This window comes from Pogona vitticeps, chromosome 1 (assembly GCF_051106095.1).
Source record: "Pogona vitticeps strain Pit_001003342236 chromosome 1, PviZW2.1, whole genome shotgun sequence".
Taxonomy (NCBI): domain Eukaryota; kingdom Metazoa; phylum Chordata; class Lepidosauria; order Squamata; family Agamidae; genus Pogona; species Pogona vitticeps.
Genome location: NC_135783.1, coordinates 256235319 through 256261972, shown reverse-complemented (window position 1 = coordinate 256261972; position 26654 = coordinate 256235319). Strand labels below are relative to the sequence as shown.

Here is a 26654-nt window from a genome sequence, read left to right as displayed (position 1 = left end):
CCAAAAGAGAGAAACCCTTGGGCGTTGATTGGAGCTTGGCTGGAGCTGTTTCTCCATGTATCACGTGATTGCAGAGAAATATACTACAGTACAGTGGACATCTTCACAGGTGTTCCAGATTGTGGAACTTTCTCTTCAAACGGAGGTAGATAAGCTTCTGGTGTCCTTGGTCCATTTTTCCAGCCCCAGAAGCCTCCCAAGAGTTTAACTAACCTCTCCACAGAAAAGTGTAAATGACCAGAATGTCCAAGTACAGTGGTGCCTCATTTAACGGCCGCCCCATTTAACAATGAAACCACATAGCGACGAAGATTTTGCGATCGCATTGCGGTGTTCCCTATGGGGAAAATCGCTTTGCGATGATCGGTAGGTACCCTGTTTCGCTTACCGATCATCGCAAAGCAATGATTTTTTAACAGCTGATCGGCGGTTCCAAAATGGCCGCTGGGTAAACAAAATGGGCACCCGCTGCGTTTTCGCACTGATTTCTCGCTTACCGGGCAGCAAAAATGGCGGCCGTATGGAGAATTTTATCTTTAAGGTGAGTTTTAAGCCCATAGGAACGCATTGAAGGGGTTTCAATGCATTCCTATGGGCTTTTTAAAATCGCATAGCGACGAAATCGCTTTGCAGCAATTTTTGCTGCACGGATTATCGTCGCTATGCGGGGCACCACTGTATCAGTAATAGGTTTTGGGGGATGAAAGGTGAAAATAATTATATGTAGTGTGTCTAAATTTTCTGTTAGAACAAAGTGGAGGATACATCCTGAGAATCATTGCTCCTCAATGGTTCCAGAAGCAGCATTTCTCATTTTCGTCTTTTTAAAACATGGAGAAGGTTGTTCATTGTTGTTGTTAAAATGGCCTTGGGGGGCTACGTAAGTCTTATCCTTTCAACAATGACAGACAGGAGGTCAGAAGAAAGAGATATTATTATCAAACAACATTTTAGAATTCAATTATGTGACTTTGTTATCTGGCCATAATTTCAAATGGAAATCTGAACAATACCAGTTGGCCTTAATTTTCCATCTTTGCAAGATGTACTTCTAAAGCAGCTAAAAGAAGGTTTTTTGCTGTGTGGCTTAAATGTTGTGCCTTTTTGTCTGGGAATTCCCCAAGTATGCATCTTTGGGTCTTTGAGAAAAGTTATGAAACTTTTCAGCAGATATTTGGCTCTGTGTCTTGTTTTTGTATTTTGCATTTGTATTTTTTATTGCTGTTGTCAATCAGTATAAGATAATGAGGTGTTGATGGAAGTGGCTTGGCTTCAAAAAAGACAGCTGTGATAGATCTGTGCTGTCCTTCCTTTCCTGTAACTCACATATACCCAGCACTACCTCTGACTTTCAAGGTACCCATGTTCTGTATGCCTTTACCTGACATACCATATTTTTCTGTGTATAAGACACCCCCATGTATAAGACGTCTGCCACTTTTCTAATCCAAAATTAAGAAAAATAAGTGGGGCTTAGCAAGTGCAGGGGGAAAGGGATCAAAGCGCTGCACAACTGCTTTGATCCCTGCTTGTTTTTGTTCTCTCCTCAGCTTACTTCCATGTATAAAATGACCCTCAATTTTTAGTCTAAAGATTTTAGACAAAAGTATAGTCTCATACACAGAAAAATATGGTACATTCAGGAGAGATTCTAGGGTCCTTTGCCAACCCCCCTTGAATTCTGTTTTCACCTTATTAGCAGAATACTAGGGTCTTTGGTATCCCAGTACAGTGGATTTAAATGGTTGATTTGCGTTTTCCTCCCTTTTTGCTTTTGATCTCAGATTGGTGACATCTTGGTGAAAAACCAATTGTTTGGTGAAGCTATTAGGCAGCCTGGCATCACATTCATTGCTGCCAAGTTTGATGGCATCCTTGGCATGGCATTCCCTAAGATCTCTGTGAAGAAAGTGCAACCTTTCTTTGATAACGTGATGGAACAAGAACTATTGGAGAAGAACATATTTTCCTTTTATCTAAACAGGTGAGACTGGTTTCAGGAAAATGAAATTCTGTTGTTTGAACTGTGGCTCTACCGGCTAATTTTAATAGCATATACACCAAAGGCAAAAGCTCTGCTCTTCCCCAAGAACTGACTCATTATTATTATTAGTCCATAATTTTTCCCAAGGCTGGTTATTCCTGCTTCTGTGGTAGAACCTAGTGATCTTGGAACAAGCACAACATAATTATATTTGGACTATCCATGCTCCTGTGACTTCACCTCAGATGTTTGTTAACCAAAGTTTTAAAAAAAACTTGAGAATTTCCCTTGCTCTCCTAGTGAGCAGAAAAAGTTTTTTTTTAATTAAAAATAAAAATACAAGTGTAGGGATGTAGGGATGCCTGCAGAATTGCCCTCTGTGTCTCCTAGATGGCACAGGAAGACATTTTGATTCAAAAGGGGGGGGGGCTGTGAGTTTACTTGGAGGTAGGGATACCAGAATGCACAGTTGGGTCCTATGAGGGTGGGGCATACAGCTCGCACACTGCATGTTATTCACCCCTGATCAAAAAGCTCATAATGCAACCCTGTAAGCTGGCCTGGTGGAAAGCTAAATTCAACTATTAGTCCTAAATACTCTTCACACAGTATGAATGGGAATTGTTACTTCAGTCCTTAGGGAATCCCATTTATTCTATTGGCTTCACTCTAGTTTGTTTGTTTAACTTATTGGGGCTACCAGATCAGGGGTGGATAACATGTAGGGTTTCTTACTACAGAAATTGCCTTTTTGCATTCTTCTCCAATAATAGCTCTGTATTCCTCTGTGTTTTTCAGAGGAATGTAGTAGGTATGATTAATTATGAACTTTTCTTTACAGCCAGATGCATGTTTATTTGGGCAATAAACCAGCTGAGTTCTGTTCGGTCATCTTCATTAGTAAGAGTGCTTAGCATTGTACAGGTATAGAAATCCAGTCTTTAGGAAACAGTGGCTCTGGTTTTATGGATTTATTCCTTGTCCTATGTTGTCTGCAACCTTTGGGATTTTATATGAGTCCCTTCACCTCCATGATCACAGGTATTTGAGTGTATTAGTGAGAGGTCATGACTCTTTCACTTTTCTTACCCCTTATATTAATATTTTGCTTCTGCCTTTGTGTACCATTTCTTATAGAAATCCATCATCATCACCTGGAGGAGAATTGCTTCTAGGAGGAACAGACCCACAGTATTATACTGGAGATTTCAACTGGGTGAATGTTACTCGCAAAGCTTACTGGCAGGTCCACATGGATAAGTGAGTTGTCTTTTTTTCCCTGGAGTTTTCACTTGTACATGTCTGCCCATCGTTCATTAGCAACAGATGCTGTTGAAGCCTGGGTGGCTGAAAAATGGCTACTTTTTTAAAAGCTCCACTTAAATACAAATGTAAATTAATGAACACAAGATAGGGAAACTATTGAAACAGCACTACTGTTGGTGCAAGTAGAGGTTGTGCAGGCCAGTCTACTCCTCAACTGGGAAATATACAAAGGGTAATGCCAGCAATGCTCAAACTAGCACAGAAAGTCATTGATAAATTCCTGCTGAACTTTCCTTACCATTAAAACCATATGATGAGACAGTCCAAAATGAAATGAAATAGCACCGGAAGATGTGACTCCCAGGTCAGAAAACACTCAGTCACCTGCGGGGAAAAGACAAGTATGAATAGTGCTGTGGCTAATGATGCAACTCAACTAAAGCCAATAGGGTGTCCGTCTAGTGCATGACATGCACAGTACTGAAAAGGAAAGTCTGGTGCTGCACACCACATGCAATTGCACCATGGAATGTGAAAAGCATGTATCAGGGTAAGCTGGAAACAATAAAGCAAGAAATGGTACCTGTATATAAATGTTGCAGTGTTGGTGTTAGTAAACTAAAGTTGCCTGGAACAGGATATATTCAGTCAACTAAAATATGTTCTATTCTGAAAACGCCAAACTTAGAAGAAATGAAGTGGTTCTAATACTGAGGCAAAATTTAGTGCAGGCTACAGTACAATGCAGGATCTTACCAAATAATATCAATCAGACTCCATGGAAAACCTATCCGTCTATGTTCCAACTACAGATACTAAAGACAATGAAATTAAAAGCTTTTATGCAAGCATCTAGAAGAAAATTATCACACCAAAACAAGACATGCTTATAATCACTGGAATACAGAAGTAGAATATAAGGCGTAATCAAATGTTGGAAAATTTAGTGTAGGAGAAATGAAACAGGACAACTCATAGATTTCTGTAGGGCCAACAATCGGTTTATTGCAAATACATTATCTGGGGAACCAAATAGATGACTGTAGATGTGGATATCACCAGATGGTCAATATAGAAATCAAATAGACTATGTAATTGGAAGCAGGAGATGGAGAAGCTGTATTCCCACTGCTAAAATAAAACTAGGAGCAGATTGTGGAACTGATTCTGAACTATTAATATCTAATAAAATTAGAGTAAACCCAAATAAAAACACTGGAAGAATTGTAGTGCCAGAGTATAATTGAAATAATGTTCCTGATGAATGCAAAATTCACATAAGGAATAGATTTGCATTACTAAACTGAATTGATTGTGAACCAGAACTGTGGATTGAAATCAGAGATATTATTGAGGAAAAATGAAAAAGACAATTCCTGTAGTAAAGAAAAAAAGAATAACCCATATGGGTTAAAATTGCATAGTACAGATGAGAAACAAAAGTAGAAGGTGAAAAAAATAGGATGGGAACCCTGAATGCAGCTTTTCAGTTGCTGTTGCTTAGAGACAAAGAGAACAGTTACAATAAGCAATGCAAAAAAAAACAAAGGAGAACAATGGAAGGAGAAAAACAAGAGATGATCCAGGAAATCAAAGAGAAGGATACTGAAGAGATACTGTATGTAGAAGAGATAAAAGGATGACAGACTCCTTTGAAGAGGAATCCTACGATGAAGAACCTGGAGTTCTAGGAAGTGAAAGCTGCCCTGAAAGCATTAGGAAGAAATAAATCACCAGGGCTAGATAGATACTAATAGAACTATTTCAAGCCACAGAGACTGAATCTGTTAAAATCATAATAAGAATATTACCAACAACTATGCAAAACAAAACAATGGCTCACAGACTAGCAAAATTCAATATACATTTCAGTGCCCAAGAAATGAGATGCCAAGGGGTGCAGCAACTTTAGGATCATAGCTCTAATTTCCCATCCAAGGAAACTGATGCTCAAGGTATTGCAACAAAGGGTGACTAGACCAATTTTTTAATTGTTTTAAAATGAAATAAAATAATATGGCAGTATTTGGTTAATAGAGTAAAACCAAACAACAGGTGGTGAGTGTACGTAAATACTGCATTCTTACAGAAAAGTGAGGAAAGAAATAGCTAAGTCTCATCTCTGTTATTATCCTTATCCTCTCTATTTCTTCCCTCAGTGGAGCTTCCAGCTGATCATGCTAGGAGGGTGTTCTGTAACCTTATGATATACATCCCTCTAATTCCCTCATGCTTGACTCCCATGATGACTGCCATAAGATGACCCTCCCCTTCCTGATATGCTGGACTGCTGTGCCCATCAACCCTAGCCAGCACTGGTCATTCTTTTAGGAACCTAAGAAGCTACTTCATACTGACTATGTCAGACCATTGATGTCTCTGGCCAAGTACAGTCAACTTGATTGGTAGCAACTCTTCAAGGGTTCAGGCCTGATCCTTCCATAACCTGTGTGGATATCCCTGGTTGTCTTTGTATTATTGCATGATGGTCTTTCATGATGCGCTTCCTCCTGGCCCCCTTTTGCCCGACTTCTTAGGTATCCTCGTTAGTGTCCCTTTGCAATAAAGCACTGCCTCAGTTCGAAATGCACTCTCAAACCTTGCATGTTAGTTCATCCAATGAACGAAGACTTAATCAGCAGAAGACTTAATGGGCTGGTATTTTTGTGTGATTTTTTTTGCCCCTGATCTATGAATTGTCTTTTTTGTTACAGGGTTGAGGTTGCCAATGGCCTGACTGTGTGCAAAGATGGCTGTGAAGCTATTATAGACTCAGGAACGTCTCTTATTACAGGGCCAACAGATGAAATTAAAGAGCTCCAGAAAGCCATTGGAGCAAAGCCAATCATTAAAGGACAGGTAAATGCCTTGAAGAGAAAGGGGTGGGGTAGCGGTAGCTCTAATACTGTACCATGGGAATAGATCTCATCCAATAAAAGTACTATTTATATATTGGTTTGAGTTCAGATGCATTTAGATGAGCTGCCATCCAGGAGACAGGTTGGTTACTAATCCAGACTAGTTGATTATTAGATGACTTACATAAAGAGACTTTTCAAGTTCTTTTGCTGAAGGGGAGCTTGTTCTATAGGAATTAGACAGGGGAAAGCTTAGAAAAGTTATCTGTTGGGCAGGTACCTAGTGGGTACAGCCAGCATGGACATATTGGCTGGAGGATTTGAGGACACCAATTACAGGCAGTAACTGGGCAGAGGGTGGTCTCTCCAGTGATGTCCTGTCTCCCAAGATACCTTTCTCAGTGAAACTTGGCTATCATTTCAGTGCTGTGTTGAAACTTCCTAAGCCATGCACTTTAAAGCATTATATTGGTTCATTTGCTCTTCTCTTTTCTTTTGGGGGATATTTTGTAGTTTTTCTTTTGTTTTGTTTTTACTTCTATTTTTTTTTCTGTGATTTTACAATTTTATTATATCACATTGTATTGTGGCTTTAAAAAAAGCACCTGTTAACCTACTGCTGCAATGTTATAGGGATGAAGAGCATACTAAGATACTTTATAGACTGTAGTTAATCTCCTACTGTAGAACATAGCTCGAGAGAGATTACTGTAATCAACTATTCACTAAATCTAATAGCTATAGAACAGGAAAAAAACCTAGCTGGTGTGGTTCCATCTGTCCCAGTGTTCCAGTTCATTAGATGATGCCTGCCAAGGATTTTGGTGCCATGTGGCAATTGAAGGAAGCACCTTTCTTCAAACAATGGTAGTTCCTCAAGCTATATCCAGATACACTGAGATGATAAAATCTGTCCACCAAAATGCTATTCAGTCTTTAAGCAGAAACAGTTGATAACGTAGAGGAAGATCCTAGGGTTGAATGTTACCTGAGCAAGGGAATGGGAGTCAGAAGAAAAAGAAACCCATATTATGAATTATTTCAAAAGGAAATGAAAACAAAACTAATACTGTCATGGTGTGCATAAATCTAAGAGTATTGTGTACACTTATGCTCTCAAAAGGAGATAACCCAGAGCTGGAAAAGAACAGGAAGGGATATTAAGAACAATCAAGTAGTTGGAACAGTCACCCTAAAAGGAAGAACGACTGTCAGTGGGGAAAACATTCAGTGTCCAAAATAAAGACTTGAGTTACAACTACTATTGTGTGCTTGTTTATTGTTCATTTATGTATAAATAATGTTGTAATTCTTTTGTAGAGAAGGCAGGTATCTTTCACTAGGCATTCTTCAGTAGAAAATGTTTGGTATCCATGACAGATATATATATATATACCTCTACTCTTTTTCTCTTCCTTTCTTTTGCAGTATATGCTGCAATGTGATAAGCTGTCTACCCTTCCCACTGTGTCCCTTGTCCTAGGAGGGAAGTCTTATGAGCTCACTGCAGATCAGTATGCCTTGAAAGTAAGTCCAGCTTCACTGTCATCCTCTTTCTCCTAATGGTCCACCGTTTATTTCCAGCACAGCACTTTATTTCCACAGAATTCTTGATCTTGGTTTTCTATGCTCTGTGCCCAGTGATAGATTGGTTGGGCCATTCATTGGATCCTCTCCAGTTTGAGAAAATAGATAGGACCTTCAGAAACACACACTGAGTGTTTAGAGAAGATGGCTTGGTTGGAGGAAACCTAATTTCTTGAATTTGAAATGGGAAGGAACAAGTTAGTTGAATCTGGGACCTTAGCTTAACATTGTCTGAGAAATCTGAAGTAAGTATTGGGAGAACTTAATCATGAACAAGTTGCAGTGGAGTATCACTTCTACCACCTGGAGTGGGGGGACCTGGAGACAGTATAAACATTCTATAAATTAGTGTATCCATAAAATGTAGTTTGATCACAGGTTGTCTGCTAGAACAATGTTTGAAACTGGATACTTGAAAATGTTTTTAAAATAAAATTGATCTGTTGCAAAGGGACAGTTCTTTAGAAAATAACGACCTGCAGCAATGTGTTCTGTTTTTCCCATTTCTTTTTCTTTCTCTCTCTCTCTCTTGTAGGTCACTGTGCAAGAACAAACACTTTGCCTGAGTGGATTTTCAGGCTTGGATGTCCCACCACCTGGTGGCCCTCTCTGGATCTTGGGCGATGTCTTCATGGGCCCCTATTACACAACGTTTGATCGGGATAATGACTCCGTTGGTTTCGCAAAGTGTTCTGGGAAAGTGTAAAAGCAGCCAATCACTACCTCCCAGAGTCACTCTGCAAAATGCACTCACAAACACACTGGAGTTTTGTATATTGTGACTTACTAGCATTAAGAGCAAATACCAATATCGTATTGAATTTTCACTGAACAGAAGATCCTGCTGGTCAAGTAACACAAGGTTGTGCCACTTGCATAAATGTCACTGTTGTACAAGCAGATATCTCTGTGAAGAAAATCTTCCCTTCACTAGACAGCCAGAATACTTGTGCAGGCATTGTGAAACCATGTTACTGAGCTGAGAGGACTTTCTGCTCTGAGTAAGCTCAATAAGATATTGGCTAAAATTAGGAAAGTATAGAGAACTTTTGAAAAATATAAATGAGGAGGAACATACATTTTAATTTTCTTTTCTTTTTTTTAATGAAAAAGCTATTAGACTTTTCATCAATCATTTGCCCCACCCACACAAATAAAAGGTCCTAGAAAAGTTCTAGTAAAAGAAAGTTAAATTCAATTAGCCACAGCAATGTATGAACTGTCTCTGTATCAGGCTACTTGAAACACTATTCATTTGTGATAATGTTTTTATTTAGACTATTAGAATTAGCTGTTTTTCTCCTATTCCATTCCTAAAACCAAACCTTTAAAAATGTTTCTAGATGAACTTCCCTAACTATTTTCCCCCTTTAAGGGAGGTTACATCTAAATGTTAGATTTTTTTTATCCCAGGTTTGCACTGTTACCAGATAAGAAAATATGCTCATTCTGTTTATCATATTACAAGCAATGAATGCAGCAAAAAAAAAGCTGATTTGCAAGTTTTACAAACCAGACAAATCCCCCAGTTGAAGAGGGCGAGGGGAGGGACTACAGCTAGTAGAGGAGTAATAATCATGGAAAGGTTGCTTTTATAACACGAGAGTGGTGTTCTCAAATTTTATAGATGGCCACTTTCTGCACTCTATTTGGGGATTAATGTAGTTTGACAGTGTCTCATAAAACTCTTTTTGTTTTGCAAACTTTTTGAATTTCCCTGCCTTGGGGAATGATGCAGGATTTAAAAAAGGAAAAGGAGCTTTGATGTGGTTTCTTCCAGTTGTTCAAAACCATGAAGTATTTCAAGCAGGCTTTTTGGTGTGATGTTTGACAGAAGGTAGTTTTAAAGAATCGATGTAAACATCGATGTTTGTTCCTTTACAGACCTATCTTCCCCCACTCCTTTAAGTCAAGTCTTTATTACTGTAACACTTTCTGCCAGGACCACTATAGGTTGTAAAGAAGAAAAGTCTTAAAGTAAAACTTATCTAGGAAGGTGAACTGATCTACACTGGTGAACCCTTGCCCGTAGACTTCTACAGCAAGTGTTTCAGGAAGAAAGACTTGCTCTTTGTCCTGAGCTCTAAATTTGGTCTAGCCTTGCAAGCAACAGGCATTAAAGAGCTGTTTAGGACAAGGAGAGCAGATAGGTGATTGTTACTGGTAGGAAATGAATTAGAATGTTATTAATATTGGCTTGGTGGATTTCAGCACCTCTTAAATTAATCAGCAGTGTCCCATGATGCTTGGATCCAATCCCAAGGTTGTGAGACAGCATAGGCAAAAAAAAGAACAAAACTCGAGATCAGAAGAGCAAAGGCTGCTTGATATAAAGCCAGAAGCACTTCACTGAAGATTTTCTCTGAAACTAGATGAAAGTCTGGCACATGAGAGCAATGTGTTAGGAAATCTTATGAATGCAGGGGAATAGGAGACATCCAGAACTTCAGTATCTCTTTATGACTATATTACATTTACTAAGCACTATTCTTACCTGCTGGGATGAATATCATAAAGTAGTGGTTAAGAGACTTTGAATGCTCCAGGGGAGGTGTGAGATGGTGCGTACATCAAAACCCTTTCAGTTATGTGGCTACATAGTTGGGTTTGCTAAGAAGGCTCTGCCATTTACATCATGGTGTTTGTGGAAGATATAGACATGTCCTTAATTGAAAGGTATTGATAAACTATAGCATGCTATGAGTTAGCTTGGATGCATATGTTCCTCTGAACTCTCTGGTTACTGCTGCTCTCTTCTAATGGTCTTCAGTTCTGAATTAGTAAACCAACACCAATGAATAGCCTTTCATTACAAATATCAAAAGCAAATCAATATTCAAGGAGCCTTCCTGGCAAACTTATTCTTGGAGAGAGAAAATGCATAGGAAGTGTCTTCAAACTTCTTTTCAAGAGGGATTAACATGATCTTTCTCTGAGACATATTTTGCCTTCCTGAACACCATAAAATAAAATGAATGCCATGTAATTAAAAACTATCTTGTTAAAACTGAATGATGGATTGGCTTGTACCACTATGCATTATAAATTTCAAGTGGAAATTGTTAACATAGCCTAAGCCTGGCTGTCTTAAAAGACATGGCACAGCACAAATTCTGAAGGACGAGAGTAAATTACTGCAAATTCTTGGAAGGTGTTCCTTAAATAGAAGTATCTGTTTATTTGGAATGCAAATTTGGCTGCTAGTTCTGTTTGCAAGTTTGCCTGTTTTTCCTGCTTTTTCTAAATACATGAACACAATTACAGTTTCTCCTGTTGGAGAAATGAAATTTGCTGTCATGGTTCTTCTCAACTTGTTACAGAAACATTAAAAAAATAAATATCGTGTTCTCCCCCAAATCTTATATCGTGTGTCATCTTTTGATAGCTTTCAGGGACATTTTCAGAAATCATGTGGTGTAGTGCAGGCACAGTACTCAAACTGTCCAAAATAGCAAGGAGAACTAGAAAGGATGGCATTGTTCAGAAAGCTCGGGAGTATCAGTGGCTTGCAAAACCCCAGCATATTTACTCACACGGTAATCTTTCTAAATTCAGGATGGCTTACTCCTAAGCAAGTGTAAGGGACTGGGGGCAGGGCATCATTTTTTCCCCTTTCTGGAAGGAAATTGATTATTAGAAGGAGGATTTCTATGACATTTCATATTTTCTCTGCAAACTAAATTTGAATCCATAAGCAAGTTCAAACATTTTTGGAGTAATCTGGCCTTTCTCACCCAATTACTCACAAACATGTTCAAACATCATCAACTCAAACATTGGTGGCGAATGAAAAAAAGTCATAGAAATCCTCCCCCTATTGAATATTATAGGCTTGGACCTCTGACTGAGCCTAGCCTGAATCTTGTTAAGTTGTTATGCTTGTTAAAAGTATCTTTCTCTTAAGCTTAGCCTTAGAGATAATAAGTACAAAATCAAGTGATCACTTATTGATCCGCTAAAAAAAATCACACAAATTGCAAGTTTTCATGGGCATAGCCCACTTCCTGAGGCTCTGTACCATAGTGCAGAAAAACATTGTATGTATCATAAGTCAGTTTTTTTCTGCGCTATGGTGCATAGCCTGAGAAAGTGGGGTTTACCCATGAAAACTGCCAATTTGTGTGATTTTTTTTAGTGGTTTAGTAAAGGTATCACACTACTCTTGCTTTTGTGTGATCTTGAACCACAGAGCCTTTTCCTAATTCTCTAGAAATAATAAGGAAAATGTTTTGTTTAATTTGCTGAAGGCCAGAGAATACCATATTTGAATGCAACCTTACCACATGGAGAATACCTGACTAAGACAGAGAGATGGCTTCATAAAGCCTAAGTATAAAGAATGTTCTGTGGAGGAAAAACAGGGAGAGAATAAAAGAACATTCATGGAAACAAATTTGCACAGAATCTATTCAGTTTAACTGTCTAACATATTGCCTGCTTGAATCTCAGACCACATACAAATTCCTTCCATAAATTATGATCTGAGAAAGCACAGGCGTATCATCTTGGGATGATTCCAAGAAGACAAAAAGCAAGAGATGATTTGCTTGATTATGGGAACATGAAATGAGTAGAAGCTGGTGTGTTAATGGAGATGAGTTGATTAGGTCATTTGTGAGAGTGGCTTTTTCTTCTCATGTAAGTGATCTATGTATCAATTTGATATGTACTTAGAACCTGAGGCTACTCTTTAATGATTTTGAATATTTACTGTAAAAGTACTGGTTAGTTTTGACCAGTTGGCCCATTCTTTTAATGTGTTAAGTTGCTTCTTTGTAATACATATATAGTGCTTGATATTGTGAAACATGCAAATGGTTCACATTAATATAACATATATGTATATTTGGAATAAATACCCAAAATACCTTCCTGCAGAGGATTTCTCCATAGGCATGGTAGCGCACTCATTCTGGAGCCGAGGAGAATGTAACCCTTTGTCTGACAGAAACTGGTATTACAGCTTTATTTGGTCTCAACTCATTGCCATATGCTGTGTTATGGTGAAATACTGTGGTTCTCGCCCTTCACAAATCCTAGCACAGACTTAGAGAGTTGCTGAATGTGTTTGTTCCTCTGTAAACATTATGAAGTTTTGCCTGCTCTGCTTTATTTTGTTACCTTTAATTTACTCCCTGTTTGAGAAATGTGCTTCTTCAAAAATCAAAACTAAACTCTGGAGAATAGAGTTTGAATCCCCACTCAGTTATGGGAACTCACTCAAGGTTTGGAACCGGTAAAACTATTCCTTAAATATCTCACTTACCTTGAAACTCCTACTTGGCACAGAACCACACACACACTATTCTGCTAGTCTGCCGTGGTTAGGCCTAGTCATTTCTAAAGTGGGGAGAGGCAGCAGCAAAATTCCCAAAAGAGCTGGAGAAGACTGCCGGATGGAAATGAACAGAAGTTGTTGCTAGTAGGCACAGCTTTCTTTTGCTTCTAAATGTCTATAGGGAGACAACAAATCAATTATCTTAAATCCAAGAGGCACTTGGATTTAATTCAGATTTTCATTCATCTGTTCTCTCTTTCTGTCTGTAACATGGGATTGTTCCTCATCTGCATACTATTCAGAGAAAAGAATTATATTGACAGAATGCTAATAAGAAAAGTTTGTTATATACATACAAGACTATATCAACACGGAGGTCAACAAAAATAAATTAAGATAGCCATGTCACTGAAAAAAGCACACAGGGTTGCTTTCTTCAGGATGCCCTCCCATGGCCTATTTCTTCGGAGCCATGTGATGACATCTTGTGGGTATGTGAAATATGATTTGATCAGGGAAAATTCAGCAACAACTGCAGTAGGAGTATGTACTGTACTATGTTAAATGAAAGTAGCAAAATGCATTTATATGCCTTCTCCCCCCACTTTTTTCCCTCTTCTCTGTTGTTGGCATTTTCCAAAACAGTGGCCATGTTAACATCTGTTGAAATAAAAGCGAAAGAATATTGTGGCAGCTTTGGGACTAACAGTTTTGTTTTTTGGTTGTTGTGGGTTTTTCGGGCTCTTTGGCAGTGTTCTGAAGGTTGTTTTTCCTTGCACAGAGTGCTGTCCTCTGAAGATGCCGGCCACAGAGACTGGCAAAACGTTAGGAAGAACAACCTTCAGAACACGGCCAAAGAGCCCGAAAAACAACAACCATTAAATCCCGGCCGTGAAAGCCTTTGCAAATACAGTTTTATTTTTATCTGCATTTTTTCTTTTTCTCTATAGATTTCTGGAGGTTGGACATCATCATGGCTATTCCATAGCAATTCTAGGCCATGATTTTGTCCTGCATCTGAACCAGTCTTTTAAGTTTCTTCAGCCAATATGTTCTCTTTCATGCAGTTCTGTCACATCCCATACCTGGAAACTGCCAGGTGGGATACAGACAGTAGAACCAATGTAAAACAATTAGAAAGTAATGCAGAACAATTCAGTAGATTAAAACAGATCAGAAGACAAAAGAATCCAGAACAGAAACAAATGGGAAAAGCTTTTGTGGACTAGAGTCAAATGCATGAAGTGGGACTGTAAAATTCAGTGTACGACAGAGGCTCTGTACGTTTACTGGAGGTAGGGGTGGTAAGAGAAAATGAAGAGGACAAAATTGTCTATTCTACAGTGATTTAAACATAACAGAAACTGTCCTGAGCCTGTTGGGAACCTGATTGAACAACTAATTAAACATGAAAGAAGGGGGATGGGAAGATGAATGAACCAATAAATGTCCAAAGCCTCAATCTTTCTCCTCCAGCTGCTCAAAAAGCTCATTGTCAAATGATGCATAAAAAGCAAATGTTACAAGGAAACTGAGGAAGAGATGTTCTGAATTTGCTGTGTGCAATCTTCTGTCTCCATAATCTTCAAACCCTCCTTCGTGGAGACTACTGTTTGAAAAAGTACTGTTATTTATAACACCCTGAAAGTGCTTTTTATTCTGCTTCCTTGATTCACTTATTATTTGTTTCCTTTGGGATGGGAGATAAAGTGTAGTTTCAGAGCCATTACATAGAAAGGAGGGATGCGGAGACACAAATACCACCAGAATTGGGAGGAAAGAAAGCATGACTATTTATTGATGCAGAAACTAGAACACTTCTTTTCCTCCGGAGAGACAGAGGAAAGGAGGGGTTTCTCTCAATACAAGAATCTCAACTGAATATACAGTAGTTCTGATACTCTTCTAAATCTTTAAATACAATGGGATATAGACATGCCCACCACTGCCGCCTTTTATTGCCATCCTGTCCTTCCTTTAAGGAGCTCAGAATGGCAGGAAAAGGGTTGGGATGGCTTCCATTTTATCCTCAGAACAACCTGCTGTAGATTAGATTGAGAGACAGAAATGTGTCCACCTCATTCCACTGCTGAATGTAGATTTGAATTGAGGTCTTGCAGTGTGCTGGAAGTATAAAAATGTTTATTAATGTTTTCAGGTATTTTTCTTTTGCCTTGCCCATCTATCTTGTCCTCATAATTCTACTTGCACTTCATCCTAGCTACCCTCCCCCATTGTCATGAATGATAAAGTGATAAAGAAACACCATAGTGAGAGTTTAACTTACTGCAGTTCCATTTCTATCTATGAAAATGATCAAACTGCACTACCAGACCAGTCCCTCCAAAGTGAAAAGACACATTTAGGAAGTCATTTTAGAGCTAGAAATATTTCATGTTTTTGAAGTAAAACGTTTCTCAGTGAAGTGGTAGATGTGAAAGGCAAAAAATATTCTACAGCTGTGAGGTCCATCTTAAAAGACTGATGTAAGGATTATTAATGGATGTGACATGCTTGGGCTGCTGGAAATATGCAAATACAAAACATTATTGTCTATTTTCAAGTACATGAGTATTAGACAGCCATAATGAAATGCAGAATTTCTGTGGCATCAGTTTTGTTAGTTACTCACACAACTTTATGTATCACAGTTTGTGGCTGAGTTTATTTCAGGGGAAAAGATGGGGCACAAGGGGAAGTTGTCTACTTTATTGTATTCAAAATAAGAAAGGTTTTAGAGGAGAACGTGGGCTGGTCCTGAAAATGTCTGGTACCAGGATGATGCTTTTCTTTGCTTAAATGTTCTGTGATCTTGAACGAAACACAATCAATGAGCACAGGAATATTATCTGGAATCAATTAAAGCCAAGCATTAGAGGCAAAAATTACATAAAATAGATACCTATATCCAAAAGCATAGGTGTACTTCCTCAAGTATCAAAGTCAGGTAAAAATTAGAATGCCTGCTATTGAAGAAATATACAACCTCAGAAATCTGGTGGAACTGTGAAAGTAAATGGAATCATCTCTTCCCCCATTATATTAAATTTATGGGAAAGATCGTACAGGAAGCACCACAGTTCAGAGAAGCGACAATTCCAGGCAGGTTCCCAGGACTACGTGGAACAATTTTATCTGCAGAAGCACTGTGGATATAATGCAGTCACAGACTGGAGAAGGATGACAAGAGCGTAGAATCTTTATAGATTTTGAAATACAAGAGGAATTCAGGTATGTATCAGAACAGAGATATCAAAATACAGTACAGTATATGCCATTTTCCTCTGCTGTCAGAACAGCAAGATAAATGTATTTTCAAACCCTGAAAGCAAGGATATGGTGTTTTGATCAGCATGGAGAAAGCGAATCTAGTTTTCTTTCTAAAATTAACTCCTCATGGTTAGCTGCAACTGGAAATGTCCCTGAACTGTTCATGCTACTGCCTACCAGCAATGGAAGGCTATAGGATGTTGACTACTTTTTGTATGAAGAATGTGTCAACCTTTAATACAGGCGCCCAGAAGCAAGGTACTGTACAGGGGGAGAGCATTTCCCATTTCTTCCACTTTACAGAAAGGCTGATTCTATTTTTCTTGCTCGCCAGACTCTCATGGGTTCCCTTTCTTTTCCAATGCCCTCTGTTATTTGCAGCCCCCGCTAATCAAGAGAAACTTCTAGCGTGCTCGTGCGCGCGTCTTTTTGCATGTGTGTACGCCTGTGCGCACAGTCTGCCTTCCCGATTGATTCGGCTTCTGTTCATTCCCCATAACGGGAGCGCAGAGGGCTCGATTTGCCCGCCGGCTCCCGACGCTGGCGCGGTTACCACTCTCCCCACATGGGAAGCTATTGCTCGAAAACCACCTCAGCTGAAGGGGATGGAGCGGGTGGGGGCGGCGGCGGCGGCTGGGCGGGCACCGCGCCGCTGGCCACCGACTTCCCGTGGCAGGTGGGCGCCCGGGGTGGGTGGGTGCCTCTGCCGCGGGAGCCCCGGCCCTGGCCTGAAGAAGGACTTTCTGCTCACAAAGTCGCCTCACGCAGCAGTGGGCCCCCTCCCTCCCTCCCTTGTGACACCGCTCTTCGTCGACGTTTCTGGACACCAAGAGTGGCTGGGGCGGAGATGCTCGCGCCGTGGCAAAGGGCTCGGCCTGCCTTTTCGTCAGGTAGGTGCAAACAAGGAAGGCTGGGGGGGGGGGCAGTGGCGTATGGGGGTTTTCGGGGGCGGGGGGCAAGCAGGGCGTCTCTCTCTCTCTCTCTCTCTTTCTCTCTCTCGTGTGTGTGTGTGTGTGTGTGTGTGTGTGTGTTTGCGCGCGCGCACTGTTCGCTCGGGGCCAGAAGGGTGGTGGTGGTGGCGGCGGCAACAACAACAACGTTAGCGGCCAGGGCAAGGAGGGAGCGGGGGGGGGGGAACCCACAGAGACAAAAGAGGGCGTCTCGGCGAAAGGGGAGCTGGCCAGCCTTAAGGCTGTGACGAGCGCGCCCTCCTCTTATTGGGAAGGTGGGCCGGAGAGAGCGATGCCAACAGTTGACTTCTCCCCCCCCCCCGTCCCCTCCCCTCCCCTCCCCACTTGCCCTCCCCTCCCCTCCGCTGGTCCAGCAACTCCGGTTGTGGAGACAGAAGAGCCCGAGGCTGTGCTGAGCGGGCGATGCAGCCGCAGCAGCGCCTCTCTGGCTCTCCCTCCTTGTAAGTAGCCTCTCACTCGGCTCGTGTTCCGGAAAGGAGATGGACGGGTGAGTGGAGGGGCGGACGTTGGGGCTACTGGGAGGCGATGTTTCTCTCTGGCGACGCTGATGGGATAGGAGGACAGCGAGGGAAGGAGGGAGGGAAGGCGCTTCTTTCGATCTTGCCCCCCCCCCCGCGCGCGCTCGCCGTTCCTCCTCCTCCTCCTCTTCTCCCCCCTTTTTTCTCCTCTTCTTCTTTCAAGCTACCCCTGACTGCGCGACATTGTCCAAAGGGGAAAATTGCTGACAGGTGAAAGCAAAAGGGGGGGGGGGGGGAGAGACGAGGGAAAGTCAATTGCATCCGGAATCTATCAGAGATGAGGACTCAGCAGAATCTGGAGATGGAGAGAGGAAATACAGACCAGACAGGGCTGATCTGCCGTCGCAGCTGTGCAGCCTTGGTTCAATCTCCCGGCCAGCCCCCTCCCAGGCACCACCAGCTTCGCTCCTGACGCGGAACAGGAGAGTTCTGACGAAGAGATGGGCAGAGGACGATCGGACCGGGAGGCGGGGAGGGCGACGCCAGGGCAGCCTCTCTTGGGCATCCCTCTTCAGTCCCAGACCACACTTTTCTTCGGAAGGGTTTCCTCTTTGCCTAATTCTGCTTAAGAATCACGAATTGTTAACAGACTTAGGAAGCGAACGTCGAGGACAGGAAGAAGGGGAATTGTTGTTGTAGTAGTTCTTGTCGTTGTCGTCCTGGTGAGACAGTTCCGCAAAGGACTTTAGCAGAGAAAAATGTGAGATGGTGGGGAAGAGAGAAGAAGAAGTGGGGAAAGAGAGAGAGAAGGCATGTGATGGATATGTCAAGTGCCAAGCCTTTCCTAGGATGTTAATGAACTCCAGGGCTGTTCTGTGTGGGAGGCAAGCTGGAGGAAGGGGGGGGGGGAGCCAAACATACTGCAGGAGCTGGGACACCCAGCTGCAGGAAGCCTGGGAACTGTTACACACTGCATACCTTAATGACTGCTCAGTGTGCCTGAGAGCACCCCTTTATGGTACATTTATACAAACAGTATTATCTCTTCCTCCCTCCCTATCTGTCTCTCTCTCATTCTTGCCTCTTCCCCCTGTGCCTGAAAATCTCCCTCTCCTCTCTCTTGCATATCCCTATCTCTCTCCCCCCCCCCCCCAATCTCTTTACTGGCACTTCCTCTACCTTCACCTCTTTCTGTTTCCTGCATCTTTGCATTCCCACCTCCTTCCTGAACCCCTTTGTCTTTTTTCCTCATCCACCTTTCTCAGGGGATCATACTTTGCTGGGATATAGCTGTGTAAACTGGGGGCTGCCATCACGGAGAGACCACAGGAACCCCCCTTGGGCCCTCCATGTCCCTTTGACGGGAACTTTTGGACTCGAAGACCCCCCCACGCACCCCAACAGGGGTGCTTTGCTTGCATTTCCAAGGCACCCCCTGCACGGCAAGGATCACCTGTCCTGTCTCCCTCATCTGTCGTTTGCCTCATGGAGAACAAGAGCTGCAAAGGGGATAGCCTGAGGCCACCAGTCCAGTGCAAACACTCTGTAGAGAAGAAGACGATGACTAATCCCACCACGGTGATAGAAATCTACCCAGACACCACCGAGGTGAACGATTACTATCTCTGGTCCATCTTCAACTTTGTATACCTCAATTTCTGCTGTCTGGGTTTCATTGCCTTGGCATATTCTTTGAAAGTAAGTACTGATTACAGCCCCATACAGTGAGGCTCTGCAGGTTCAGACCCATAACTGGAGCAAGTGTGTGTCACTCCATCTGGACTCAGTGGAGTGATATATATCCACTCCACATATATATCCACTATATATAGGTGTGGAGGGGGAATGCCTTGGGTTGTGGATGTGAATATTCTCTTGAGATAGACATGGATGTTTTGGCTTGTGGGCTTAGGATCTTGAACTTTTTTTGGAAAAAAAAAACCAGTAACATGGATCCTTGGATATGCATGCATGTGAGCATCGAGGTAACTTGCAGACATCAAGCCAAATGAAGAGGAATAAATAATTATCAAATGAAAATTGAATGTAGATTGATAAAGTGAAAACCCCAGCCATTGTAAATATGAACTGGCATTTGCTATTGCTGAAGATTCGGGGTGATCTCACTCTTGATTTCACAGCTAATAAGGGAAATAAATGGCTGGTTAAGATTGGGGGTGTCAGCAGAGGTCTTGCAACAGTTTTTTTAATGACTCTATGAGTGAATAGAGATTTTAATGCAGTGTCACAAGCCTATGCTGCCTTTCGTATTTCATGAAGCATTATCTGTCTGTGCAACCCTTCCCAAACTTTAATTTGGTTTTTACAGTGTTTTTAGAAACAAATGTATTTCTCAGCTTTACTACTAGGAATACTGTGGCTCAGCTAGGTTTTAGACAGCTTGCTGTTTATCCGATCTAGGGATATGGTTTTGTGTTCTTCAGGTAGAAATTGTGTGCTTAGTATACTACAATTTGTGGCATCAGTGTTCTGTGGAGTCCAACTGATGTGAAAACATGATACGTAAATACTGTTGCCTGCGGTGAAGGAATTATACATATTTCTACTAGCTGGGATCATATCTCAGTTTAGGCAAGGAGTAATGTTGTGAAAAACAAAGATGTAAAAATTCCATAGAATAATGCTTCATACAGATACTATGCTCAGCCTTGAGTCCTTCCACAAAACCTGTAGCAATGGCATATGGCTCTTAGTAAGAAACCTTTTGTTTCTGGAATCTGTGTGGATTCCAGAAATTATTCTATAGAGGAAAGAGCTACAAACCAGAAGACCTGAGAATTGCAAGAGAATCATTCTTAAGCACAGTGGTCAGCTTCCAACTCTGTTCTTTGGAGGACCTCTCCATCTGTAGTAACTCTAACTGCTTAGGGCATAAGGTATTTTCATCCCTTCTTGAGTGTGAGGAGCAAGGGGAGCTAGAAACAGCTGGTGTGCTGCTGCTGTTCAGATTACCCAGGCAAGGAACAAGGAAGAGAGCAACTCCTGCTTCACTCTCCCTTGGGCCTCATAAATCACAAGGTCAGCAGTGGGAACCTTCTAGGACTGGAGGGGCATGTCATGTCACATGGGCAAGAAGGGTAGATCTGGAAGTGGGCCCTTATGTTTTTTTAAGGCATGCAGAAGAGGATGTACTGCCGAGCTAAAGAGGAGCTGCAGCCTTTTATAATGCCTATGAAAGCTCTTTGGCTTGCTTGGTCATCACATAAATGGAAATTGCTCATATATTGATGTTGATCAGAGAGAGAGAGAGAGAGCTGGCCACATGCTGTATTTATCTAACTTGTGTACCCTTTCCAAAGGTAACACTACTACCCTCTGAGCAAACTCGATCTGCTGTAATTATTCCTCATAACTGCAGGGTGAATACGAGCCAGCAGCTGGGATCCAGGATTTCATTGCTGAATGCAGCCAACAAGCCCATTGTGGTTGCATATCAAAAAGTACAGCAACATGCCCGGTCTTTCTCTCTTTTTTTGCCCCTGCTTATTAAATAGGGTGGCTAGGAATAGCTAACTGGATGCAAGGATGAGGAGGGTTTGGGATGTTGGGCCACTTCTGTTTTCGCTGAGGTCCAGTGAACTGAAAAGCAGAGCACCCAATAGGATGTGTCTGGGCAGAGAGCGTTTAAACTGTTCAGAGCGATTTCATCACAGAAATAGATCAATTAATTGCCTATAACTCCAGCGACCGTGAATTCTACAAGAGTACAATGGGCTTGTTTCTAAGCTAGCTGTATGCTCAGTCTCTTCAGTGTTAACAGGCTGGCAACCAAACACTTACTTTGGGTCAGAGGGTTCCTGTACCTTCAAAGTCTTTGCGGGGGTGATGTGCTCAGGTGCTTGCCTCTGTTGCTTGTTCTGTAGCATTTCTCAGTTTCACTCTGTGTGGAGAGAATTGTAAATGTGTTCCTTAGGCTGCAATCCTGTGCCTAGTTACCTGGGAGTAAATCCCACTGAACTCAAAAAGGCTTAATATTGAGTAAACAAGGTATCAGATTGCACCATTTCTCTGCCAGATTTTTTTAAGGATGCTTGAATACATTTAATGTAATGCAACTGTTATACAATGGTTTGTGGTTCTTTAGCAGGGAATTCAAAAATTATACGGTTTGCCACCATCATTTTGATACATAATTTTTCACCCTCTTTAGGAGCTTAGTCTCCTTAGGAAATGCTAGGAAGGTCATTGTGATTAATAAGGCCCTGTGTTGCAAATTTATTCTCCAAAATGCTGCTTTGATAGTGTTTGCCTTGCCTTCCTTGCAGGCTCATTGCAAAACAGGAAAGATGTCAGAGCAAACAGGCCATGACAGAAAGACACAATCCACACAAAAATGCAGTACACAGACCAGCTGTCTATAATATGCATCATACAATGTTAGAAAAAACGTGTTTCGAATTCTGGTGGTAATACAGGACAGTTTGAAATGTGCCGATATTATGGACTAGGGTTTTCTTTCTGGAACTGGAGTAGAAAAATGAATCTGACCCGAGCTTTCTTTGGAAAGGAGACTATGCTTTCTTTGTGATTGCCAGGTTCTGCTGGAACTATCAAGATTCAGATCTTCCTTTGTATCAAAATGTTCAAGGTTGCATAAGGAAAACTCAAATCACATGTAATCTAGTAACCATTAAATAGTTAGGACATATTTCCACAAGTGGTTTTCTTAGATTTTGCTGTATACCTGTTGTTTATTCAAATGCTGTGTTCCACATAATACCATTATCCAGTCTTCTGTATCTGCACATCTTCAGTACGATGCTTTGGGGATAAAACTTTGGGAGGAATGTGTCCATACCAGGACAGGACCACTTTCGGAGCTGAAGCAAAGACAATATTCTCTGGTTTGAGATTAGTTGCTGGAACTAAAATGTGAACCTTTCATTTCAGCAAACAGAAGATACTGCTCTGCTAATCAGACAAAGAAAAACAGGTTCTTAATATTTATACTGGGCTGCTTGATCTACGTAGATCAGCAGTTCTCAACCTTAGGTCCCCAGATGTTCTTTGACAAAAACTTCCAGAAGCTTTGACCACTAGCTGTGCTGGCCAGGATTTCTGGGAGTTGTAGTTGGAAACCACTAATCTAGATGCTTACCAACTGTAAAAATTGATGACATGCATACTGATGTTCCCATCTTTAACCTAAAAGACCTGAACACTCACAATCACAGACACACCTTTGTCTAGGTCAAGATACAGTCTCCAGTCGTAGGATGGTTGCTTGTCCAGATCTTGGAGCCTCAATTCACTGACAGAAAATGGTCCTCTCGTGCCTAATTTCTCTGTTCTTTGCAGAACTATTTATCAGATATCTACTTCTAGGCAAAATGTCAAGTCATGCAAATGCAACACTGAATAATAAGGAACATTTACTTATGGACTGTAGGGATGATGTGCTGCAAAACATGCCAAGCCCGTATGTGTGAAATTCTTCAGGAGTAGTCTTTGGCGCAGACCCAGATTGCTGGCAATCTACTATATAGTTGCATTAGCAATAATTAGATTTCAAAAACGAAGAATGAGAGCAGAGTCCGTGGTGTGCTTTTGAAGAGGTTACTGAGAAGGAGTGTGTCCTAAGGTGGTTGACTGCGTTTCTGTAGCTATTTTAGTTTCCAAGTACCTGCCCAGACAAAACTTCAACAGCAGGATCTGTCAAACGTGCAGGGGAAGCTACTGAAAAGGCCTTTATGAAGTTTTTAAAGTGTCTTCTGCTAAGCTCAGTCAGCATAAATCAAATGAGATGGTCATTTCTGTGTAGCACTTGAGCCAAAATTACCATCCTCTCTAGCAATTAGAGAGAGAGGTTAGCAAAAATGTAGGTCATAGCCCCAAAGCACTTAGAAATAAAATTCGGGGTGAGGGGAAGCTGAAATTAGATTGATAACAGGTAGTTCAATCAAATACAAAGGTTTGCACTGAGGACATACAGTAGCTATGTAAGAGTGTCCTCACAGAAGTCCTTCCTGACATTGCCAATAAAAGGAATGTGATAAATACAACAGCTGTTGCATTTGCAACCTGTTTGAAGACTCTAGGGTGTTTACAAACACTTGTTATATGTTTGCTGAAGATTGGATGAATTGTTTAAGGGAGCTGTACAATGAATCATGAAAATCTAAGGTGTGCGTTCCCTGTTGGACAATGACTTTGAAGTCAACTTAGCTCTCACACCAACCAAATAAAAAGGCTATATATTTCAAAGTAAATGAACATTGCTTTTGTATCATAGAGTGCCTAATTTGTTGTGGAAATATTATCACACAGAACCAGAAAACCAAAATTGCATTTTGCCATGATTTAGAGTTTGTCAAGAGATATGAAAATTATTAAACCAATAGGAGAGCAAATGACCATTTATATCCACAAGAAAACTTTAAAGTAATGACCACCTTACATTCTAAAGCAGGGATGAGCAGAAAGTAGATCAGAATCTGACAGATTTCTGTAAGTGATTTGTAAAAGATTAAAGATGCCCGGTTCCCAGCTCTGCAAGAACAGAGTGATTAGTGTGTTTGGAAGCACTGTGATCCATGATATAGTAGTAGGCATCCTTCAGTCTCAAGAGACTATGGTATCGTGCTCTGTATGGAGGTCTTGGAACAGTGTCTTGTGTGGCTGAGAAGGCCAATTCGAGAGTGACAGTCCCTTCCACACTGGAGACAAATCCAATCTGTCCCCTGTCCAGCTCCCTGGTTTTGCTTGTTTTGGGACTGCCTCTTTGCCTCGGCCTGCTGGGCAAGGGTCTCTTCAAATTGGGAGAGGCCATGTTGCACCGCCTGCCTCCAGGCTGAACGCTCAGACGTCAAGGTTTCCCATCTGTTGAGGTCCATTCCTAAGGCCTTCAGATCCCGCTTGCAGATGTCCTTGTAACGCAGCTGTGGTCTCCCTCGGGGGCGGCTTCCCTGCACTAATTCTCCATACAGGAGATCTTTTGGAATCCGACCATCAGCCATTCTCACGACGTGCCCAAGCCAACGTAGACGGCGCTGTTTCAATATTGTATACATGCTGAAAATTCCAGCTCGTTCTAGGACTACTCTATTTGGAACTTTGTCCTGCCAGGTGATACCAAAAATGCGTCGGAGACAACGCATATGGAAGGTGTTCAGCTTCCTCTCCTGCCGTGCACAAAGGGTCCAGGACTCGCTGCAGTATAGGAGTGTGCTCAGGACACAGGCTCTATAGACCTGGATCTTGGTATGTGTTGTCAGTTTCTTATTGAGCCATACTCTCTTTGTGAGTCTAGAGAACATGGTAGCTGCTTTCCCAATGCGTTTATCCAGCTCGACATCTAGGGAGAGAGTGTCAGAGATTGTTGAGCCAAGGTACACAAATTCATGAACAACCTCCAGTTCTTGCATGGAGATAGTAATAGAGGGAGGTGAGTCCACGCCCTGGCACATGACTTGTGTTTTCTTCAGGCTGATAGTTAGTCCAAAGTCTTGGCAGGCCTTGCTAAAATGATTTATGAGTTGTTGGAGGTCTTCAGCAGAGTGGGCAACAATGGCTGCATCATCAGCAAAGAGGAAGTCCCGCAAGCATTTCAGTTGGACTTTGGTCTTCGCTCTCAATCTAGTGAGATTAAAGAGCTTTCCATCTGATCTAGTCCGGAGATAGACACCTTCTGTTGCAGTTCCAAAGGCCTGCTTCAGCATGACAGCAAAGAAGATCCCAAACAGGGTTGGCGCAAGGACACAGCCTTGTTTTACTCCGCTTCGGATGTCAAAGGGATCTGATGTTGAGCCATCAAAAACTACAGTGCCCTTCATTTCCTCATGAAAGGACCTGATGATATTAAGGAGTTGAGGTGGACATCCAATCTTGGGAAGTATTTTAAAAAGTCCGTCCCTGCTAACCAAGTCAAAGGCCTTTGTGAGATCTATGAAGGCCACAAAGAGTGGCTGTTGTTGTTCCCTGCATTTCTCCTGCAACTGTCGGAGGGAGAATACCATGTCAGTGGTGGATCTGTTAGCTCGAAAACCACACTGTGATTCTGGATACACTCTGTCTGCAAGCACCTGAAGTCTCTTCAGCACAACACGGGCCAGCAGCTTCCCTACAACGCTGAGAAGAGAGATACCACGGTAGTTATTGCAGTCACCCCTGTCGCCTTTGTTCTTATACAATGTGATGATGTTTGCGTCCTTCATGTCCTGTGGTACTCCACCTTCTCTCCAGCAAAGAGAAAAGAGTTCATACAGCTCAGTGGTGATGATCTCTTTACAACACTTCAAAACTTCAACGGGGATGTTGTCCTTTCCAGGTGCCTTGCCAGAGGCAAGGGAATCCAAGGCTGCTTTTATTTCTGCTAAAGTTGGTTCACTGTCCAGCTCTTCCAAGAGAGGCAGGCACTCAATGTTATTTAGTGCCTCTTCCGTTACTACATTCTCTTTAGAATATAGCTCAGAGTAGTGCTGTACCCAGCGTTCCATCTGCTGTGCTCGATCCTGGATGATCACGCCTGTAGTAGACTTCAAGGGAGCAGATTTCTTCTGTATTGGACCTAAAGCCTGCTTGATACCATCATACATTCCCTTGATGTTACCTGTGTCTGCTGCTATCTGTATCTGAGAGCAGAGCTGAAGCCAATAATCATTGGAACATCTCCTGGCAGTCTGTTGGACTTGGCTACGAGCAGCTCGAAGAGCCTGCAAGTTGTACTCACTAGGACAGGCTTTGTATGCTGCTAGAGCTCTCCTCTTATCCTCGATGGCTGGAATCAGCTCCTCTGAATGGGCTTCGAACCAGTCAGCCGTCTTTTTGGTCTTCTTGCCAAATGTGGACAAGGCAGTGTTATAAACAGCGTTCTTGAAGTGTTCCCATCGTTCAGGTGCATTCGCATCAGCCGGGCCTGGAAGGGTTTCCTGAAGCGCTTGGGCAAATTCCTCCACTTTTCTTTGATTGCGAATCTTGTTGATATCTATACGTGGTTTTCCTTCCTTTTTAGTGTGATACAAT

The 26654-nt window shown here is 41.8% G+C and overlaps 2 protein-coding genes across 7 annotated transcripts in view; both read left to right on the top strand.

Moving 5' to 3' along the window:
* The window catches only part of CTSD (cathepsin D), a 46352-nt gene extending 35300 nt beyond the window's left edge, over positions 1-11052 (top strand). The window contains exons 5-9 of the mRNA XM_020788827.3: positions 1785-1984; positions 3122-3244; positions 5965-6109; positions 7537-7635; positions 8231-11052. Of these exons, the coding sequence (XP_020644486.3) occupies positions 1785-1984; positions 3122-3244; positions 5965-6109; positions 7537-7635; positions 8231-8401 (738 nt within the window). The 3' untranslated portion in view covers positions 8402-11052. The remainder of the gene's footprint in view (positions 1-1784; positions 1985-3121; positions 3245-5964; positions 6110-7536; positions 7636-8230) is intronic.
* A 5945-nt stretch (positions 11053-16997) lies between these two features.
* IFITM10 (interferon induced transmembrane protein 10) overlaps positions 16998-26654 on the top strand; it is a 57332-nt gene continuing 47675 nt past the window's right edge. For 2 of the 6 annotated variants that reach the window (XM_078383690.1, XM_078383691.1), the window contains exons 1-2: positions 16998-17133; positions 18938-19370. In XM_078383690.1, coding sequence (XP_078239816.1) covers positions 19158-19370 — 213 coding nt within the window. In that variant the 5' untranslated portion in view covers positions 16998-17133; positions 18938-19157. Of the gene's footprint in view, positions 17134-17564; positions 17702-17845; positions 17943-18937; positions 19371-26654 lie in introns of those variants that run through there. The other 4 variants (XM_072985654.2, XM_072985657.2, XM_072985655.2 and 1 more) reach the window with 2 other exon arrangements.